Below are 20628 nucleotides of genomic sequence, written 5' to 3' on the forward strand. Positions count from 1 at the left end.
CTATGACTCTACATGCAGAATTCTGCAAAAATATCCTCAGTGTACAACGTAAAAACCCAAATAACGCCTGCAGTGCAGAATTAGGCCGATACCCACTAATGATCAAAATCCAGAAAAGAGCCGCTAAATTCCCTATAGAGAGATGAACTTGGAGAAGAGTCCCCTAAGTAAGCTGGCCTTGAAGCTCTGTTCACAAACACACCCCACACAGCCCCAGGACAGAAACACAAATTAGACTCAACCAACTCATGAGAAAACAAAGATGCGTAAATACTTGACACTGGAAAGAATTTACAAAAACAACTGAGCAAACTGTCACGCTATTTGGCCCTAAACAGAGACTACACTATGGCAGAATACCTGACCACTGTGACTGACCCAAACTTTGACCATGTACAGACTCAGTGAGCCTAGCCTTGCTATTGAGAAAGGCCGCTGTAGGCAGACCTGGCTCCCAAGAGGAGACAGGCTATGTGCACACTGCCCACAAAATGAGGTGTAAACTGAGCTCCACTTCCTAACCTCCTGCGCAATGTATGACCATAGAGAGACATATTTCCCTCAGATTACACAGATCCAAAGTATTTGAAAACAAACCAACATTTTATGAACTCCCATACCTACGCGGTAAAATACCAGTGTGCCATCACATCAGCACGATTTGTAAGCTGTTGCCACAAGACAAGGGCAACCAGTGACCAACGCCATTGTAAATACAACCCATATTTATGTTGATTTATTCTCCCTTTTGTACTTTATCGTTACAACATTGTATATAGACAATGACATTTGAAATGTCTTTATTCTTGTGGAACTTCTGTGAGTGTAATGTTTACTATTAATTTGTATTGTTTATTTCACTTTTGTTTATTATCTACTTCACCTGCTTTGGCAATGTTCACATATGTTTCCCATGCCAATATAGCTGTTAAATTGAATTGATACATTACAGTGATATAATGACAAGTCTGAGCAGATGCTTCTAATCCTCTACTTGTGAGGTAGTCAAGTTCCAACTCCAGCCTAACAAAGACTTTCAGCCAGACTTGCAAATACTGAGCAAGAGCATTGATGGTGGCGTGGGGTCAAGGTCATGAAGTAGGGGGAACTTTCCCCTAGAGACACTAATTGAAGGTCAGTTTAGCATTTTCCCACATAATGTATTGAGGGACGGTGCTCAACTTAGACTTGTGACGACAGGCAACTTTTACTCCGTGCAGGAACTACAGTACGGGACATAAGACCACTTCTGAGGCAGACTTGGGTCATTGATACTTTGCATGAATGAGAATGTGTTCAGTGAATTTACCTGGTAAAATAAAATGAATAAAAAACCCAACCATATGACCTCTTGAGACAGAGAGCGGGACATTTCTGTGCCCCGATTGGCTAATCTGGGGTTCTGAGCAATAATTTTATAGGTTTACCATGTTGATGGATCAGTTGCCACGCAAATGACATGGGAGAATGTATACAGAGTTCCTGACGGTCGCAAATACCATGTCAAGTTCGACAAGAGCTCTTCTTCAGACCGAAATCACTTACTTGAGTGGGATCTTGCTCTTTTTAAAAACGTGTCTAATTCTGGATAGCCACCTTTTGGGCACTGATGACTTCATCAAGCAATCAAGTACTCCAAACCCTAACCCAACCGAGTACTCCAACCGAGTACTCCAACCCTAACCCAACCGAGTACTCCAACCCTAACCCAACCGAGTACTCCAACCCTAACCCAACCGAGTACTCCAACCCTAACAAGTACTCCAACCCTAACCCAAACAAGTACTCCAACCCTAACCCAACCAAGTACCCCAACCCTAACCCAAACAAGTACTCCAACCCTAACAAGTACCCCAACCCTAACCCAATCAAGTACCCCAACCCAATCAAGTACTCCAACCCTAACGCAACCAAGTACTCCAACCCTAACCCAACCAAGTACTCCAACCCTAACCCAACCAAGTACTCCAACCCTAACCCAACCAAGTACTCCAACCCTAACCCAACCAAGTACTCCAACCCTAACCCAACCAAGTACTCCAACCCTAACCCAACCAAGTACTCCAACCCTAACCCAACCAAGTACTCCAACCCTAACCCAACCAAGTAATCCAACCCTAACCCAACCAAGTAATCCAACCCTAACCCAACCAAGTACCCCAACCCTAACCCAACCCTAACCCAATCAAGTACTCCAACCCTAACCCAACCCAATCAAGTACTCCAACCCTAACGCAACCCTAACCCAACCAAGTACTCCAACCCTAACCCAACCCTAACCCAATCAAGTACTCCAACCCTAACCCAACCCTAACCCAACCAAGTACTCCAACCCTAACCCAACCAAGTACTCCAACCCTAACCCAACCAAGTACTCCAACCCAACCAAGTACTCCAACCCAACCAAGTACTCCAACCCAACCAAGTACCCCAACCCTAACCCAATCAAGTACTCCAACCCTAACCCAATCAAGTACTCCAACCCTAACCCAACCGTAACCCAGTCCTAACCCAACCAAGTACTCCAACCCTAACCCAACCAAGTACTCCAACCCTAACCCAACCAAGTACTCCAACCCTAACCCAACCCTAACCCAACCAAGTACTCCAACCCTAACCCAACCAAGTACTCCAACCCTAACCCAACCCTAACCCAACCCTAAACAACCAAGTACTCCAACCCTAACCCAACCAAGTACTCCAACCCTAACCCAACCCTAAACAACCAAGTACTCCAACCCTAACCCAACCAATTACTCCAACCCTAACCCAACCCTAACCCAACCAAGTACTCCAACCCTAACCCAACCCTAAACAACCAAGTACTCCAACCCTAACCCAACCAAGTACTCCAACCCTAACCCAACCAAGTACTCCAACCCTAACCCAACCAAGTACTCCAACCCTAACCCAACCAAGTACTCCAACCCTAACCCAACCAAGTACTCCAAGCATAACCCAACCCTAACCCAACCAAGTACTCCAACCCTAACCCAACCAAGTACTCCAACCCTAACCCAACCCTAACCCAACCAAGTACTCCAAACCTAACCCAACCAAGTACTCCAAACCTAACCCAACCCTAACCCAACCAAGTACTCCAACCCTAACCCAACCCTAAACAACCAAGTACTCCAACCCTAACCCAACCCTAATCCAACCAAGTACTCCAACCCTAACCCAACCCTAAACAACCAAGTACTCCAACCCTAACCCAATCAAGTACTCCAACCCTAACCCAACCCTAACCCAATCAAGTACTCCAACCTTAACCCAACCAAGTACTCCAACCCAACCAAGTACTCCAACCCTAACCCAATCAAGTACCCCAACCCTAACCCAACCCTAACCCAACCTTAACCCAACCTTAACCCAACCCTAACCCAATCAAGTACTCCAACCCTAACCCAACCCCAACCCAATCAAGTACTCCAACCCTAACCCAACCAAGCACTCCAACCCTAACCCAATCAAGTACTCCAACCCTAACCCAACCCTAACCCAATCAAGTACTCCAACCCCAACCCTAACCCAACCAAGTACTCCAACCCTAACCCAACCCTAACCCAAACCTAACCCAACCAAGTACTCCAACCCTAACCCAACCCTAAACAACCAAGTACTCCAACCCTACCCAACCCTAACCAAAACCTAACCCAACCAAGTACTCCAACCCTAACCCAACCAAGTACTCCAACCCTAACCCAACCCTAACCCAACCCTAACCCAACCAAGTATTCCAACCCTAACCCAACCAAGTACTTCAACCCTAACCCAACCCTAAACAACCAAGTACTCCAACCCTAACCCAACCCTAAACAACCAAGTACTCCAACCCTAACCCAACCCTAAACAACCAAGTACTCCAACCCTAACCCAACCCTAACCCAGCCCTAAACAACCAAGTACTCCAACCCTAACCCAATCAAGTACTCCAACCCTAACCCAACCCCAACCCAATCAAGTACTCCAACCCTAACCAAGCACTCCAACCCTAACCCAATCAAGTACTCCAACCCTAACCCAACCCTAACCCAATCAAGTACTCCAACCCTAACCCAACCCTAACCCAACCAAGTACTCCAACCCTAACCCAACCCTAACCCAACCCTAACCCAACCAAGTACTCCAACCCTAACCCAACCCTAAACAACCAAGTACTCCAACCCTACCCAACCCTAACCAAACCCTAACCCAACCAAGTACTCCAACCCTAACCCAACCAAGTACTCCAACCCTAACCCAACCAAGTACTCCAACCCTAACCCAACCAAGTATTCCAACCCTAACCCAACCCAACCAAGTACTTCAACCCTAACCCAACCCTAAACAACCAAGTACTCCAACCCTAACCCAACCCTAAACAACCAAGTACTCCAACCCTAACCCAACCCTAAACAACCAAGTACTCCAACCCTAACCCAACCCTAAACAACCAAGTACTCCAACCCTAACCCAACCCTAACCCAACCAAGTACTCCAACCCTAACCCAACCCTAAACCACCAAGTACTCCAACCCTAACCCAACCAAGTACTCCAACCCTAACCCAACCCTAAACAACCAAGTACTCCAACCCTAACCCAACCAAGTACTCCAACCCTAACCCAACCAAGTACTCCAACCCTAACCCAACCAAGTACTCCAACCCTAACCCAACCCTAAACAACCAAGTACTCCAACCCTAACCCAACCAAGTACTCCAACCCTAACCCAACCAAGTACTCCAACCCTAACCCAACCAAGTACTCCAACCCTAACCCAACCCTAAACAACCAAGTACTCCAACCCTAACCCAACCCTAACCCAACCAAGTACTCCAACCCTAACCCAACCCTAACCCAACCAAGTACTCCAACCCTAACCCAACCAAGTACTCCAACCCTAACCAAGTACTCCAACCCTAACCCAACCAAGTACTCCAACACTAACCCAACCCTAACTCAACCCTAACCCAACCAAGTACTCCAACCCTAACCCAACCCAAACAAGTAACCAATGGATTTCAGGACAAAAAAGACGAAGAAATGCAAAGCACCGACTCCACTACTTCAAATAAATGTGATGGTAATGAATGGTATGTTGTAGAGCTGGGCCATAGGAACAAAAATCTGTCGTAGGACAACTACCACTACTTTAAATGTTGTGGTTATCATTGTCCCCTTATTTTACCTGAAACATCACTTTCCTCTTAGTAAAGGATACTATTCGTTATTTTGGATATCAGTAAAATGTCCTTGATAATGGTCAGTTCGGTCAGTATTGATCATTTTCGGTTTGTCGTCCCAGCTCTGGTGTGTTGTCAGCTACATAAGTCGTTCCAGAGTATCATCCTGGTCCTTTACAATGAAACGGTGCTCCAGTTTCAAGATGTCATTTATCATAAGACGAGAAAACATTCACTTCACTCATTTAGGTATTCATGGAATACATGTTTATAAGATTGCAATTTCTAAGAGTACTGTGTCTAGCTAAAAAAAATATATATATATATATACAATTATCGAGAGGAAGACATGCATGAGAGAACGAGTGTACGAGTGTGTGAGCAGCCATTGTACAATCGTTTTCTCAGCAGGATTTGCTTGACTGAGCTCTCGACTGATGGGTGCGAGTGTGTGGATGAGCATGTGTTAAAAGCATAATGTGTGTGTACAGTATGTAAGTGTTGTGCTTGAGCGTGGTGTGTGTCTGTCTAAACCACAGCTGGTCTGGAATAACAGAGCTCACTCCTTTGTAACAACACTATACCAGCATGGTGTGTGTGTGTACATGAAATCACATTTTATTGGTCACATACTCATATGTATATACTGTATTGTATACCATCTTGCCTATGCCGCTCGGTCATCGCTCATCCATATATTTATATGTATATATTCTTATTCCATCCCTTTACTTAGATGTGTGTATTAGGTAGTTGTTGTGCAATTGTTAAATATTATCTGTCAGATATTGCTGCATTGTTGAAACTAGAAGCATAAACATTTCGCTACACTCTCAGTAACATCTGCTAACCAGGTGTATGTATGTGACCATTAACATCTGCTAACCAGGTGTATGTATGTGACCATTAACATCTGCTAACCAGGTGTATGTATGTGACCATTAACATCTGCTAACCAGGTGTATGTGACCATTAACATCTGCTAACCAGGTGTATGTGACCAATACAATTTGATTTGGCAGATGTTATTGTGGGTGTAGCAAAATGCTTGTGTTTCTAGCTCCAACAGTGCAGTAATATCTAACAAGTAATATCTAACTAAATGCTTGTGTTTCTAGCTCCAACAGTGCAGTAATATCTAACAAGTAATATCTAACTAAATGCTTGTGTTTCTAGCTCCAACAGTGCAGTAATATCTAACAAGTAATATCTAACTAAATGCTTGTGTTTCTAGCTCCAGTGCAGTAATATCTAACAAGTAATATCTAACTAAATGCTTGTGTTTCTAGCTCCAACAGTGCAGTAATATCTAACAAGTAATATCTAACTAAATGCTTGTGTTTCTAGCTCCAGTGCAGTAGTATCTAAAGCAGTATGTAAACACTATTGTGTCTGTGTGTTCACCCACTAGTGTATGGCGTTTGCAAAGTTGTCATATTCGGATTCTGTTTGATGAATCATTCTGCGCAGTGCATAATGTACATAATCTCCACATGCAGCATCCTGAATGGAAGAAGACACTGACTTGTCTGCTTAAGCACCGGCATGATCCTCCAGTCAAGACCCATTGTTATGTAAGGAGATGATCCCACAGCATTAGCCTTAAAGGGTTAATAATAGTCAACCCAGTGACGTCACACCTGGTATCCATGGATTCCTATCTCCACCCACTGATAATAAGTCATTGATAAAAGTCCAAATGTTCAAGTCAGTTCCATACAGTCGATAGAACTGTCTGAAATGGAGTGGCATGTGGCCGAAATGGAGTGGTCGAAATGGAGTGGCGTGTGGCCGAAATGGAGTGGCGTGTGGCCGAAATGGAGTGGCATGTGGCCGAAATGGAGTGGTCGAAATGGAGTGGCATGTGGCCGAAATGGAGTGGTCGAAATGGAGTGGTCGAAATGGAGTGGCATGTGGCCAAAATGGAGTGGTCGAAATGGAGTGGCATGTGGCCGAAATGGAGTGGTCGAAATGGAGTGGAACGTGGCCGAAATGGAGTGGTCGAAATGGAGTGGAATGTGGCCGAAATGGAGTGGTCGAAATGGAGTGGCGTGTGGCCGAAATGGAGTGGCATGTGGCCGAAATGGAGTGGTCGAAATGGAGTGGCATGTGGCCGAAATGGAGTGGTCGAAATGGAGTGGCATGTGGTCGAAATGGAGTGGCATGTGGCTGAAATGGCATGTGGTCACAAGCCTTGACACACGAAGAAGAAACACATGCTCGCGCTGCATTCTCCTTCGCACACAAACAAACCTGCTAAGCCCCTTAACGCTGCACTGGTCTGACTACGCTAACTGGATTTGCCATTTAAGTGAATGACAGCTCTCCAGCGACACTCTTTTGGAGTTACTCAAATTGCTTGAGATTGAAGGATTCAACTCAGCATGAGGCCTTCCTACTGCCAAATCCTCATAGCTATCTATGAATAGTCCAGCCAATCACCCGACTTGAGACCAGATGAAAGACCCTTGTACATTGTCAATCTCTTTGGTCCACACAATGCAATGGTTTACAAACATGCCTTAAAATGTGATTTTATGAGCATTGTCATCCCAGACAACACACAGTAACTCTGAAACTGACCTCTCGTTGCCCTTTTTGTTTGCACCTAGCCTTAAGTTTAGGCCAATCATGGGACTGGCTTGACAGATAGGGCGTGCTAATGGGACTTGGACCATCGTGTGACCTGTCTAAGGGGTTGTGAGGAGAAAGCCCACCTGTCACATGCAAACATCCCAGGCCTGCGACACCGTCAGCCCGCCAGTGTCCCTCACGCGAGGGGTGCCTTTTCTACACTCGCAAGTGCGTAAATCAGTTTACATTGTGATATTTCACATAAACAGCCTACTCACTATACACAGAACTGTCATGATTTGACTACCAGCAGTGTATAGAGGGATAATGGCAAGTTATGTATAGGCAAAACTTTGACTGAGCTCTTTTGCAATAAAGACATTTCACAGGCAAACCAACAAATACCAAGGTCAATTTGACTGTGTAATGCATGGGAGCTCTTTAAAAGCAGAGAAAAGATTCTTTGTCACGTACCTCCACGATGCTGCGCAGATCCCTCACGTACATGCGCTCCGTCTCGATGATCTCCATGACCACCCGATCCAAGTAGGTGATCTTGGGGTTGGGCGCCATGGTTATGGCTGCGAAGGGCGATAACGGGGGCGTGTGGCGGGTGCTGGCAGCCCGCGAGGGCGTGTCAGTGTTGTTGTTGTTAAGCTGGTCAAACTTCCCGCCACGAGAGACCAGTCCTTCCCCAGAAGGGTCTGCCGTATCGGGGTGCTGGCGGTCCTGATCGCCGACCGGAGGATTCAGCTCCAAGTCGATGTCGTCTCCGGTAGGGGGCACGGTGCCGCCAGGTGGAGGCGGAGCGGGGCCGTCGTCCCGGGATGACCCTGACCCCGAGGACAAGGTGGAGACCAGGCTCACGGGGCGCTGGCCAGCGGAGGGGAAGTCGGAGCAGTCGGAGGGTGTGGCGGAGGGTGCCCGCTCATTACTACTGATGGAGGCAGTGGACAAACGGGGAGATTCTGGAAGGAGAAGAGGACAGGGAGTCAGGGAAAACGTATGTACATTCTGACGGACATTGGTGGAATTCATTGTGATTGGTCATCCAAAGGTGGGAAAAGCTCATCCACCAAATCACATATTCAACTCGCCTGAGTTTTCTGAAGCAAAATCAAAGATGAGTAAAGAGCTCTGCATCACTTGGTCAATCAACTGAACAAGTCCCTCACTGAGAAATAGCAGAGCAAAGATGCCTTGTGATTGTTTCACCAGAAATGTACCATTAATGGACCCCTATTGACATTGTACAGCAACTGACGTTTCCTATCAAGAAGAGAGATTTGGCGAGGCATAAATCAGTGCAGCATCCCACTATTTATAAGATGGCTACTTGTCCAGGCATATTCTGCTAAATAAAAAGTATACACTTGGTTAAATACTGCACGTAAGCAAATTGGCTTCACTCAATTTGTTTTGACAGCTGCAATTATGATTCACTGGTCAGGAGAAGAAAATGTTATGCTTCAATGCAGTGCAGAATCCATTGCTATAGTGCCTATCATAACTATTTAAAGTGGGATTCAAATGGATTTGCCATATTTTTGTCAACAATCTACACAAAAAAAGTTGAACATTACATTTGGTTTTTAAGATGAATGAAAAACAACACTAAATTTACCTCGATTAAATAAGTATTCGCCCCCTGAGTCAATACATGTTAGAAACACCTTTAGCAGCGATGACAGCTGACTCTTATTAGGTAAATCTAGAAGAATTTCACACCTGGATTGTGCAATATTTGTTGATTTTTCTTTACCATTTTTCAAGCTCTGTCAAGGTGTTGGGGATCGTGGCTAGACAGCAATTATCTATTCTTGCCATAGATTTTCAAGCAGATTTAAGTCAAAACTGTAACTTGGCCACACTGGAACTTTCACAGTCTTCTTGGTAAGACACGGCAGTGTAGATTTGGCCTTGTGTTGTAGGTTTCTGTCCTGCTGAAAGGTTCCTCTCGGTGCCTGGTCTCAAGCAGACTGAAGCAGGTTCTCCTAAAGGATTTTGCCTGTGCTTAGCTCCATACCGTTTCTTTTTATCCTGAAAAACTCCAGTCTTTGCCGATGAAAAACATACCCCTACCATGATGCAGCCACCCCAATGCTTGAAAACAAGGACACAGTTACTTAGTGATGTGTGGTGTTGGATTTGACCCAATCATAAAGCTTTGCATTTAGGCCAAAAAAAAGTGTATTCCTTTGGTGCATTTGGTTTTGCAGGATTACTTTAATGCCTTACAGGATTTAATGTTTTGGAATATGTGTATTCTTCTTTTCACTATAATTTACGTCATTATTGTTGAGTCACTACGATGTTGTTGATCCATCCTCAGTTTTCACCCATCACAGCCCTTGAAGTCTGAATCATGGTGAAATCCCTGAGCAGTTTTTTTCAGTCCTGCAGCTCAGATCAGAAGCAAGACCATCTGTGATGTGTCTGGATGGTTTATCAAATATTCCAAAGAGCGTAATTATTAACTTGACCATGCTTAAAAATATATTACATTTCTGATTTGTTACCCATCTACCAATCCCTGCCCTTCTTTCAAAAAGCTCTTTGTAGTTTAATCTGTGCTTGAAATTCAATACTTTACTGAGGAACTTTACCAATGTTGTATCTATGGGGCACAGAGGAAGGGGAAGTCATAAAAAAAAATCATGTCAACCCCTATTATTTCACAGTCCATGTAACTTATTTTAATTGTTTCTCCTGAACTGATTTAGTCAGGGCCTATACAAAGGGGGTGAATAGTTATGCAGACAATATTTTAGTTCTATAATTTGTATTAGTTTATAAAATAATTTTAAAAAATGTGTAGATCAATAACAAAAAGAAAATCACTATTGAATCTATTTTAATCCCACTTTGTAATGCAACAAAATGTGAATACTTATGATGGGACACACACACAAAGTGCATTCTGAATATATATATATAGCTTTGTTATTATGGGGTATTGTGTGTAGATTGATGAGGAAAGAAATGACTCAATTTTAGAATAAGGCTGTAACGTAACAAAACGTGGAAAAAGTCAAGGGGTCTGAATACTTTCTGAATGCACTGTACATTACATACTACACTAAATAAACTGAGTATTAATACTTAAATTGTATATACTACATACAATACAAGTACTGAGATAGTACCAAAACTGTTCACGAAATGAAGACAGCGGAATGTGACAGCGTGTTCTGCTTTTGATGTACAGTCATGGCCAAAAGTTTTGAGAATGACACAAATATAACATTTTCAAAGTCTGCTGCCTCAGTTTGTATGATGGCAATTTGCATATACTCCAGAATGTTTTGGGTCCATGGCCAGGAAACTCCCCAGACCTTAATCCCATTGAGAACTTGTGGTCATTCAAAAACCCACAAATTCTGACAAATTCCAAGCATTGATTATGCAAGAATAGGCTGCCATCAGTCAGGATGTGGCCCAGAAGTTAATTGACAGCATGCCAGGGCGGATTGCAGAGGTCTTGAAAAAGAAGGGTCAACACTGCAAATATTGACTCTTTGCATCAATGTCATATAATTGTCAATAAAAACCTTTGATACTTAAGAAAATGCTTGTAATTATACTTCAGTATTCCATAGTAACATCTGACAAAAATATCTAAAGACACTGAAGCAGCAGACTTCGTGGAAATTAGTATTTGTGTCATTCTCTAAACTTTTGGCTACGACTGTAATGTTGCTCATGAGGAAATTACTGAGTTATTTATGATCGATTAAATTTGCAATAGTGGTTTCCTTTTCCTGGCTTCTCCCTGAAGCCCGACCCATTCAACATCAATTCAGATGGTCTCATGTAGATTTTTCTCATTTCCAAAATTTGACCAATGGATTAGCTAACCATGCTTTTGGAATAACATATAGATTTCCATTCAGCATTAAAGCCTGTGAATTCCATCAGATATATATATTTTTTTAAAGGGAGTGAAATCTCCTGGGAACTGGAGAAGGGACATGTTTTAGGTGTGTACCAGAACAAAGGACCCCACATTTGAACAGCCTGGTCGTGCTGAAGATGGCCTTAAAAAGGTAAGCGGAACCTGAAACTGTGGTGAAGGGCAACTCAGCCTCAAGTATTACAAAGGACCTCTGTTAGGTCATCCTAAAATGTGCCTGAATTAAAACACCACATCCTCTGGAAACAGAAATCCAGTAATTTCCTTCTGGATCAGTGGGAGCTTTTCCATTCTCAACTAAGGAATTTTGTGTTAACATTAGGACAGAAACAGTTGGTGGAAAAGTCATGGTGGACTTGGGAGACTTCCGAGCTGCCCACTTCACTTGATGAGCTGAGAGTTTGAGCAGTGGTCATTTTACACAATGGCCACACTCTGAGGTCGATCTTGAGGCATCGGGTCCTCAGCACCCCATAAAGCCTACATATACTAACAAGGCCATAGTGGTAAAGACAGCACTGCTATGATAATACAGTATACGACTTCAGCTTCCATTAAAGGTTGAAGGAAACATAACAGATCTCTCAACGATCATATTGGGCCTATTCATGTATGCACGGTATATCATATTGTGATTATATCGTATAGTTCCAGTAGACAAGCACATAAATATACATAGGCCAAAGCAAATAACGAAACATATAGGTAATGACTGCTTTGTTATCTTACAACACAATTGCATATAACATTGCATGAGTTCATCACTGTGAACGCTGCATCAGTTGGAAAGCACCCTCAGGTTGTTTGTGTGACTAGTTGCTTGGTAACTATCATTTTATAACTGAACGGAAGGAAATGTATGCCACAGTTTAATAATATAATATAAGCAAATCATCTACCATGAGCCATTTTGTACCTTCCACAGGATTTGAGCCCATGTCATCAAATAGTTTTTTTTTAACCTTTATTTTACTAGGCAAGTCAGTTAAGAACACATTCTTATTTTCAATGACGGCCTAGGAACAGTGGGTTAACTGCCTGTTCAGGGGCAGAACGACAGATTTTGTACCTTGTCAGCTCGGGGATTTGAACTTGCAACCTTTTGGTTACTAGTCCAACGCTCTAACCACTAGGCTACACTAGGCTACACTGTATGAGTATGGCATTGCAAAAACAAGAGTGCTTCCCGAGAAAAAAAAATTAAGAGAAATTACAGAATTGCTCCACACCCTGTGAGGTGTCATGCATTCCCAAACGACATAAGCAACCTAAAATATCAACATTTGCAAACGCATGTCAGAACCTCACACCATCAAAGCATTAGTGGCCTCCAAATAGGATTTGCAGAGATGATGCAATTAAGTAAAGTGCTGCCATTCCAAAGAGCCCAAAACATTGGTCACAAACTAAAACATTAGAACAACATACTGTAAATCATGTCAGTTTGAACCACTGGAAAATTCATTGAAGACAGGAGACCAAAATCAAAAGACACTGGAGCTTCCTCAAAACACCAGCAGGCACAAGACATTCCACAGCTGTTAACAAGGGTTTCTGGTGGAAGACTGTTCTTGGACTATAACATGTTTCTGCATGTTGACTCCCTGATGAGCCAAGAGGAAACAGGATATGACTAAGGGGAAGATCATTCATTGACATAGTAAGCTTATCAATAAAGCTATGAGAGTAATATGATCCCTTAGTCACAAAACACAAACAATATTTTTATTTATTTGATTTATCTTTTATTTAACTAGGCATGTCAGTTAAGAACAAATTCTTATTTACAATGACAGCCTATAATGTACACACTAGCATACCATTTAATAGCAATGCATTGTGGGTATGTATTCCAAGTTGTGTGTCAGTACGGACATTGGAAAAGAGAATCATAAAATCAGCCTATAAGGAACATGAGCGAGTTACCCTGAGCGAATGATAAATTTGTATTTGATCTGAAATGACCTGCCTACTTGGAGAACTGGCTATGAACAAATCAATCGTGGTCAGGAACATGGTCACAAACAGTCAACGTGTGACATATGATACCAAGGAGGGATGCATGATATATTGGTGAACATGTTGATGTTTCGATGTTAAAAAAATAAAAAATAAAAATTTTTTTAATCGATGTCAATGCTACCGTGCATACCTATATAACGTACATGATGTAATGATGCCAAGTAAATTGTCGCGCTAAACGTGCAACACAGCATTCCTAACCTAGCCCAAGATGGCGCCGGAGGAGATGGCCGTTTTACTGTCTCCTAACCAATTGTGAGATTATGTGTTTATTTTCGCGTTGTTTGTAAATTATTTTGCACATAACATACGGTTTCAGAAACATTAAGGCAGAAAATAGCTTCTGGATATCAGCACATCAGGACTCTAACCCGGAAGCTTACAAGAAATCCCGCTATGCCCTGCGACGAACCATCAAACAGGCAAAGTGTCAATACAGGGCTAAGATTAAATCATACTACACTGGCTCCGACGCTCGTCGGATGTGGCAGGGCTTGCAAAGTATTACAGACTACAAAGGGAAGAACAGCCGCGAGCTGCCCAGTGACATGAGCCTACCAGACGAGATAAATCACTTCTATGCTCGCTTCGAGGCAAGCAAGACTGAGGCATGCATGTGAGCATCAGCTGTTCCGGACGACTGTGTGATCCCGCTCTCCATAGCCGACGTGAGTAAGACCTTTAAACAGGTCAACATACACAAGGCTGCGGGGCCAGAAGGATTACCAGGACGTGTGCTCCGGGCATGTGCTGACCAACTGGCAGCTGTGTTCACTGACATTTTCAACATGTCCATTATTGAGTCTGCAATATCAACATATCTCAAGCAGACCACCACAGTCCCTGTGCCCAAGAACACAAAGGCAACCTGCCTAAATGACTACAGGCGCGTAGCACTCACGTCTGTAGCCATGAAGTGCTTTGAAAGGCTGGTATTGGCTCACATCAACACCACTATCCCACAAACCCTAGACTCACTCCAATTTGCATACCGCCCAAACAGATCCACATATGATGCAATCTCTATTGCACTCCACACTGCCCTTTCCCACCTGGACAAAAGGAACACCTATGTGAGAATGCTATTCATTGACTACAGCTCAGCGTTCAACACCATAGTACCCTCAAAGCTCATCACTAAGCTAAGGAACCTGGGACGAAACACCTCCCTCTGCAACTGGATCCTGGACTTTGACGGGCCGCCCCCAGGTGGTGAGGGTAGATAGCAACACATCTGCCACGCTGATTCTCAACACTGGAGCTCCCTAGGGGTGCGTGCTCCCTGTTCACCCACAACTGCATGGCCAGGCACGACTCCAACACCATCATTAAGTTTGCAGACGACAACAGTGGTAGGCCTGATCACCGACAACAACGAGACAGCCTATAGTGACGAGGTCAGAGATCTGGCCGGGTGGTGCCAGAATAACAACCTATCCCTCAACGTAACCAAGACTAAGGAGATGATTGTGGACTACAGGAAAAGGAGCACCGAGCACATCCCCATTCTCATCGACGGGGCTGTAGTGGAGCAGGTTGAGAGCTTCAAGTTCCTTGGTGTCCACATCAACAACAAACTATAAGGGTCCAAACACACCAAGACAGTCGAAGAGCACGACAAAACCTATTCCCCCTCAGGAAACTAAAAAGATTTGGCATGGGTCCTGAGATCCTCAAAAGGTTCTACAGCTGCAACATCGAGAGCATCCTGACCGGTTGCATCACTGCCTGGTACGGCAATTGCTCGGCCTCCGACCGCAAGGCACTTCAGTGGGTAGTGCGTACGGCCCAGTACATCACTGGGGCAACGCTGCCTGGCATCCAGGCGGTGTCAGAGGAAGGCCCTAAAAATTGTCAAAGACCCCAGCCACAGACTGTTCTCTCTTACTACCACATGGCAAGCAGTACCGGAGTGTCAAGTCTTGGACAAAAAGGCTTCTCAACAGTTTTTACCCCCAAGCCGCAAGACTCCTGAACAGGTTACTAAATTGTTACCCGGACTATTTGCATATTGTGCCCCCCCCAACCCCTCTTTTACGCTGCTGCCACTCTCTGTTCATCATATATGCATAGTCACTTTAACCATATGTACATGTACATACTACCTCAATCAGCCTGACTAACAGGTGTCTGTATATAGCCTTGCTGCTCTTATTTTCAAATGTCTTTTTTACTGTTATTTTATTTCTTTACTTACCTACACACCTTTTTTTCAAACTATTGGTTAGAGCCTGTAAGTAGCATTTCACTGTACACCTGTTGAATTCGGCGCACGTGACAAATAAACTTATTTGAATGTCTGCTGTGTGGATCGAACAGTTGTTTGAAAGAGTAAGAACTTTCAGAGAGACAACCCAAAGGCGAAGTCCATTAAAGCCAATAGAAAGGAATTCATTGCCCTTGACAATCAACCCTTCTCTGTCGTGGTTGATGTTGGCTCTGACTGGGCAAGCACACACTACCAAGTGCGCTATTTTGCAGATGTTGCCCTACCTCAGTTGCATAGTAAAAGCGTCACTGCTATTAGCTTCACAACATACATACTATGGAACGCCGTTTGGGTCTTTACGTGTCCAAAAAGATACAGTAGCACTGTCAAAGTTGTACAAAAAAAAGTCTGCAAACATGCAAACACTGGCCACGAACAACGTATTTACGACGTAATAAAGCATAATTTGTTCGACCGCAACTTCTGGGGTACCTAGCTAGCACCAATTTAACCAGCCTGAAAACAAATGACTAGTAGAAACTGCAGTCATTTTCATTATTCTTAGCAATGATTTAGGAATCCTTGTGAGTAAGTATTAGCTAGGTTACCAGTTGTTGTTCGCCTCTTGAAATTGAACTTCAGTTCATGAAAATAAATAGTTAGCCAGCTACTTAACCCTGTTGCCCAAAGCTATGATCAGAAGCAGCCAGCTAGCTTCATCAGGTTAGTGAGGCTTGACCGGACCGGGTTATGTGTTGTGAAGCTAGCCACAATAAGGATTAGGCACAATAGTGGAATTTGCCATTTTGCCTTCAAAATAAAAGTATGTCATTGACAGTGATGCAAATGAATACAAATAGTAGAATCATGCCATAGTTTTATTTTGAAAAGTCCACTATTGTGGACTATCACTTATCACAAAGATGGGTCCGACCACCATTAATCAAATAAGAACTGTCTTCTGAATGAGGGTTAATTTAGATTACACCGAGCTATATAGTTAACTAGCTAACTATAGCTACTAAATGACAACCAAATAACTTTTTGGTCAGTGTGGTGTGTGTATGTAACCTTTATTTAACTAGGCAAGTCAGTTAAGAACAAATTCTTATTTACGGTGACGGCCCGGACGATGCTGGGCCAATTGTGCGCTGCCCTATGGGACTCCAATCACGGCCGGATGTGATACAGCCTGGATTCAAACCAGGGACTGTAGTGACGCCTCATGCACTGAGATGCAGTGCCTTAGAAACCTGCTTCCATGTGTGTGTTAACTATTTAACTGCACAAGAAGGTTTAAAAATGTTAAATATCGGTATCAGCCAAAAATGTCCCGTCAGTGTATCACTAATACCAAGACTTAGTAAAAACATCTAGGGCCAGTTACCCAGACTCTGCCCAACTCCGCCTAGTCTTGAACTAAAAAGCATAAAAGTGCTTCTTAATCCAAGACTAGTCTAAGTTTTCTTCCACTCGAACACAGAGCATGAAATTGAGTAACGGGAAATCATATCTGTGATGAAGATGAGCCGACAGGAAGATCACAAACTCGAAAGAGACTGACTTTTCTGTTAGTATGAAGGACACAACGTTCCCACGGGAGTGTCAAGCATCAGGATCCATTCTCTTCATGGGTGTTTACCATTAACGCTCAATTAAATCATTGTTAAATCATCCGTTCGTGACAAGAGTGCATGATTAGCATTAGCATGTTTTCCCCTATTAGACTGCTCTGCAATGCAGTAGATCAGCCTTTGTAGCTTTTACATCCAGTTTCCACAATAGAGTAATAATAATAATATGATCCATTCCTGTCTTGGGAGTCAATGGTTAGCGTCGTCACACTATAACCTCATTGTCAGATCATCATTGCACAGTAATCATTCATCTACATTAAAAGCGGGTATGTTATGTCATTAGCCAATCTTCTGCATGCCAAATCAGATGAATTGATTGTAATACATGGAGACGGATCATACAGAAAACCAAAGATTGATTTGTTGGTATTTTTTTTAATTAAGTTTGATTGAGCTTTTCTTTCTAGCATGCAAAAAAATATATATATATACATGGACATACCCACTAACCAGTCCGGAGACAGTTCTGTAATACATTTGTACAGGACTGAGCCTGAGTTTCTACCTGGGGAAGGGGGGGGAATAGACAGAGACATTCAAACAGAGTCATGCCAAAATATATAACTGTAGAGTTCATCAGCACTTAGCAAATCAGTAAGCCTAATGTACAAAAAGGGATATAGCATTACATTGGTACACATACCCCTATCAAACATGGAGCAACTTGTGACTATCGGTTAGCAGAGCAACACTTAATAAACTCTTACAGCAGCAGCAATAGCAGAGTGAAGAGATGGGTGTACAGAGAGGAAAAGGTGGGCCTCCCTCCCTCTCCCTCGCTATGCTCAACTCTCCCATTGACTCGTTAAACCCCCTGGTCAAGGTCAGGCCTTGTTGTAGGAGCGAAGTCCAGCACTGATACAATTCCCTTTTTCCGAAGCATTCTCCTAGTCCTAGGGCGCACACTTTGAAAGAAAACATTTTCAAACCGGTAACGTCCGTCTCCAGCCAACCAGTCAGCCTTAAGAGGCAGTGGCTGGACTTTCACCTACACACAAATACAGCCGTTGGTTGAAGTACTATCAGTTTGGAGCCACACAGACATTCAAATATACGGGGTTCACACACATTTAGGACCTGTCCCCACTATGAGAGGAAGGAGAGTGTGAGGAGCAGATTGGTGAAATAGATTTCATATTACATCCTTACCTTACGTTGTGGCTGGCAAAGGCTTATTCTTGGTCTGCAGCTCAAATTGACCATAACTATCACAATAGTCACTAGCCAATAAGCACAAACTATTCAACAACATTTATTCTAAAACATAAATAATGCAACAAAACCATATTACACGATTGAATAATGCAACAATCCACAAGCATGTGCAGACAATTAAAAAGGTTCTCTTTTATCGTCCACACACATTCAATTAGCAAGCAAACATGCTTCACGATCAACTAACGTTAGCATATGAATGAATGTTTCCACCTCCTATACGAATATAACAGTACAAAAAAGTTATCCAGCATCATTCAATACAGTATTATAATTTAGGCTACACAGCTAGGTAGCGTTAGCTAGCTAGCTAAACAAAATCATTTCTGCGTCCTCACATAAACATGCTAGCTAGGGCTGAATGCTGACATTTAGCTGAACCATAGCTATATAGGAGCTCCTATAGGCTTACACTAGCTACCATATTAAAGTGAGCCTGGAACAAAAAGCATCATTTGATCAATATCATGGATGTCATTATATGAGGTAAAATCAAATTGGGGGGGGGGTTGCTTCTTGCCCAGACCTCAGTCGCTTAGTGCTATGGACGCTCATTCCCGCCTCCGCAAACTAAAACGTTGATAATATCTAAAAATGTTGAGATAGTAACTCAAAATTGAGATCGTAGAACATACATATAGGATATGGTTCTTAATTTGTAACATGTGGAGATTTTGTTCTATTTATCCACGTTGCAAAGATTAGCACAGTAGGGACGCCAGCAAACGTGTGGCAAGCTCGCATTTGTCCCCAAAAAATATTGACACAAAAGCGTTGAAAAGAGGGACAAAGTACTGTTGATTTGACTGATTTACCTCATGACTTGTTACCTCATGCACAATGAATCTGTCCTTCAGTCTGATCAACTGTAGCCTTCCGATAACCACAGCTGCAGGCAGCCTAAAGAAGCCTATGCCCTACTGTATATTCCCCTCTGGCCAGGGGAAACCAAGTGGTAACATCATGGATTTATGCTTAAGCCATGTATATATAGCCTAACATACATCTATTTATTTGTGATAAGAGAAAATATGAATGTGATCGAATTTGGTTCATACTCAAACTTTGGGTGGCTAGGCTACCTAGACCTTAATAAAAATAAAAATTAACCAAATAGTGATGACATACTGTGGGAGTAACGTTTTAACTACAGATGCAAAGACCTACACAACGCAACCCTGCATAAAGCAAGCTAAACCCGGTTAGTTCTATTGTCTAATTGCAGTTGTTGTTTTAGTGGGGTTTTTAAACCCACATGACCGGATTAGAAAGAACGGGTCAAATCACAGCCCGTAATAAAACTGTTTTACTATGCCATACCCCACAACTAGGGTCCAGAGTTTTACCTGGTTAGGTTAGCCTACCTAGGTCCCACTGTGCCCCAGGAAAACTCCTTTGGAGACAATGCTTCAAATGAAGAAACACATCCAATAAGTATGATCTACTATCTCAACATTTTTGTATTTTGAGATACTATTTAAAAAGTGCAAGATACTATAGATTTGTTTTACTATATTACTGGTGGAAAAGGCTTCCTTCCATACAGTGCAGTCAAGAAAATAATCTAAATAAACACTTGAGATTTAAAGCTATGTCGACAATTTCAGCCTGTCCGACAATTTCAGAATGTAACAGGCTGTTACATAGTGACTTTCAATGATTAATATGGGGTCAATCAATGTGTGCATACACGCAAAGGAGACATACTGTACATATAGTGTAGAATGAACCCGTAGAATGAAATACTAACGCGTACGAAGGCACTCAAACCTATCCAAACACTATAAATCAAAATGAAGTCATTTCTCCATGCACACAGACATAAATCTCAAAGCAGACACAGTCTCAGGCATGTGGTGACATCTTTGAACTAGCGTTTACAAATATAAATC

At 42.9% G+C, this 20628-nt stretch overlaps 1 protein-coding gene across 5 annotated transcripts in view; it reads right to left on the minus strand.

The window, feature by feature from the left end:
- LOC135506192 (pleckstrin homology domain-containing family G member 3) overlaps positions 1 to 20628 on the minus strand; it is a 119842-nt gene that overhangs the window by 47408 nt on the left and 51806 nt on the right. For 3 of the 5 annotated variants that reach the window (XM_064925686.1, XM_064925683.1, XM_064925681.1), the window contains exons 2-3: positions 17964 to 18026; positions 8215 to 8708 (exon numbers count right to left, since the gene is read on the minus strand). In XM_064925686.1, coding sequence (XP_064781758.1) covers positions 8215 to 8708; positions 17964 to 18026 — 557 coding nt within the window. The remainder of the gene's footprint in view (positions 1 to 8214; positions 8709 to 17963; positions 18027 to 20628) is intronic. The other 2 variants (XM_064925684.1, XM_064925682.1) reach the window with 1 other exon arrangement.

This window comes from Oncorhynchus masou, chromosome 19 (assembly GCF_036934945.1).
Source record: "Oncorhynchus masou masou isolate Uvic2021 chromosome 19, UVic_Omas_1.1, whole genome shotgun sequence".
Lineage (NCBI taxonomy): Eukaryota > Metazoa > Chordata > Actinopteri > Salmoniformes > Salmonidae > Oncorhynchus > Oncorhynchus masou.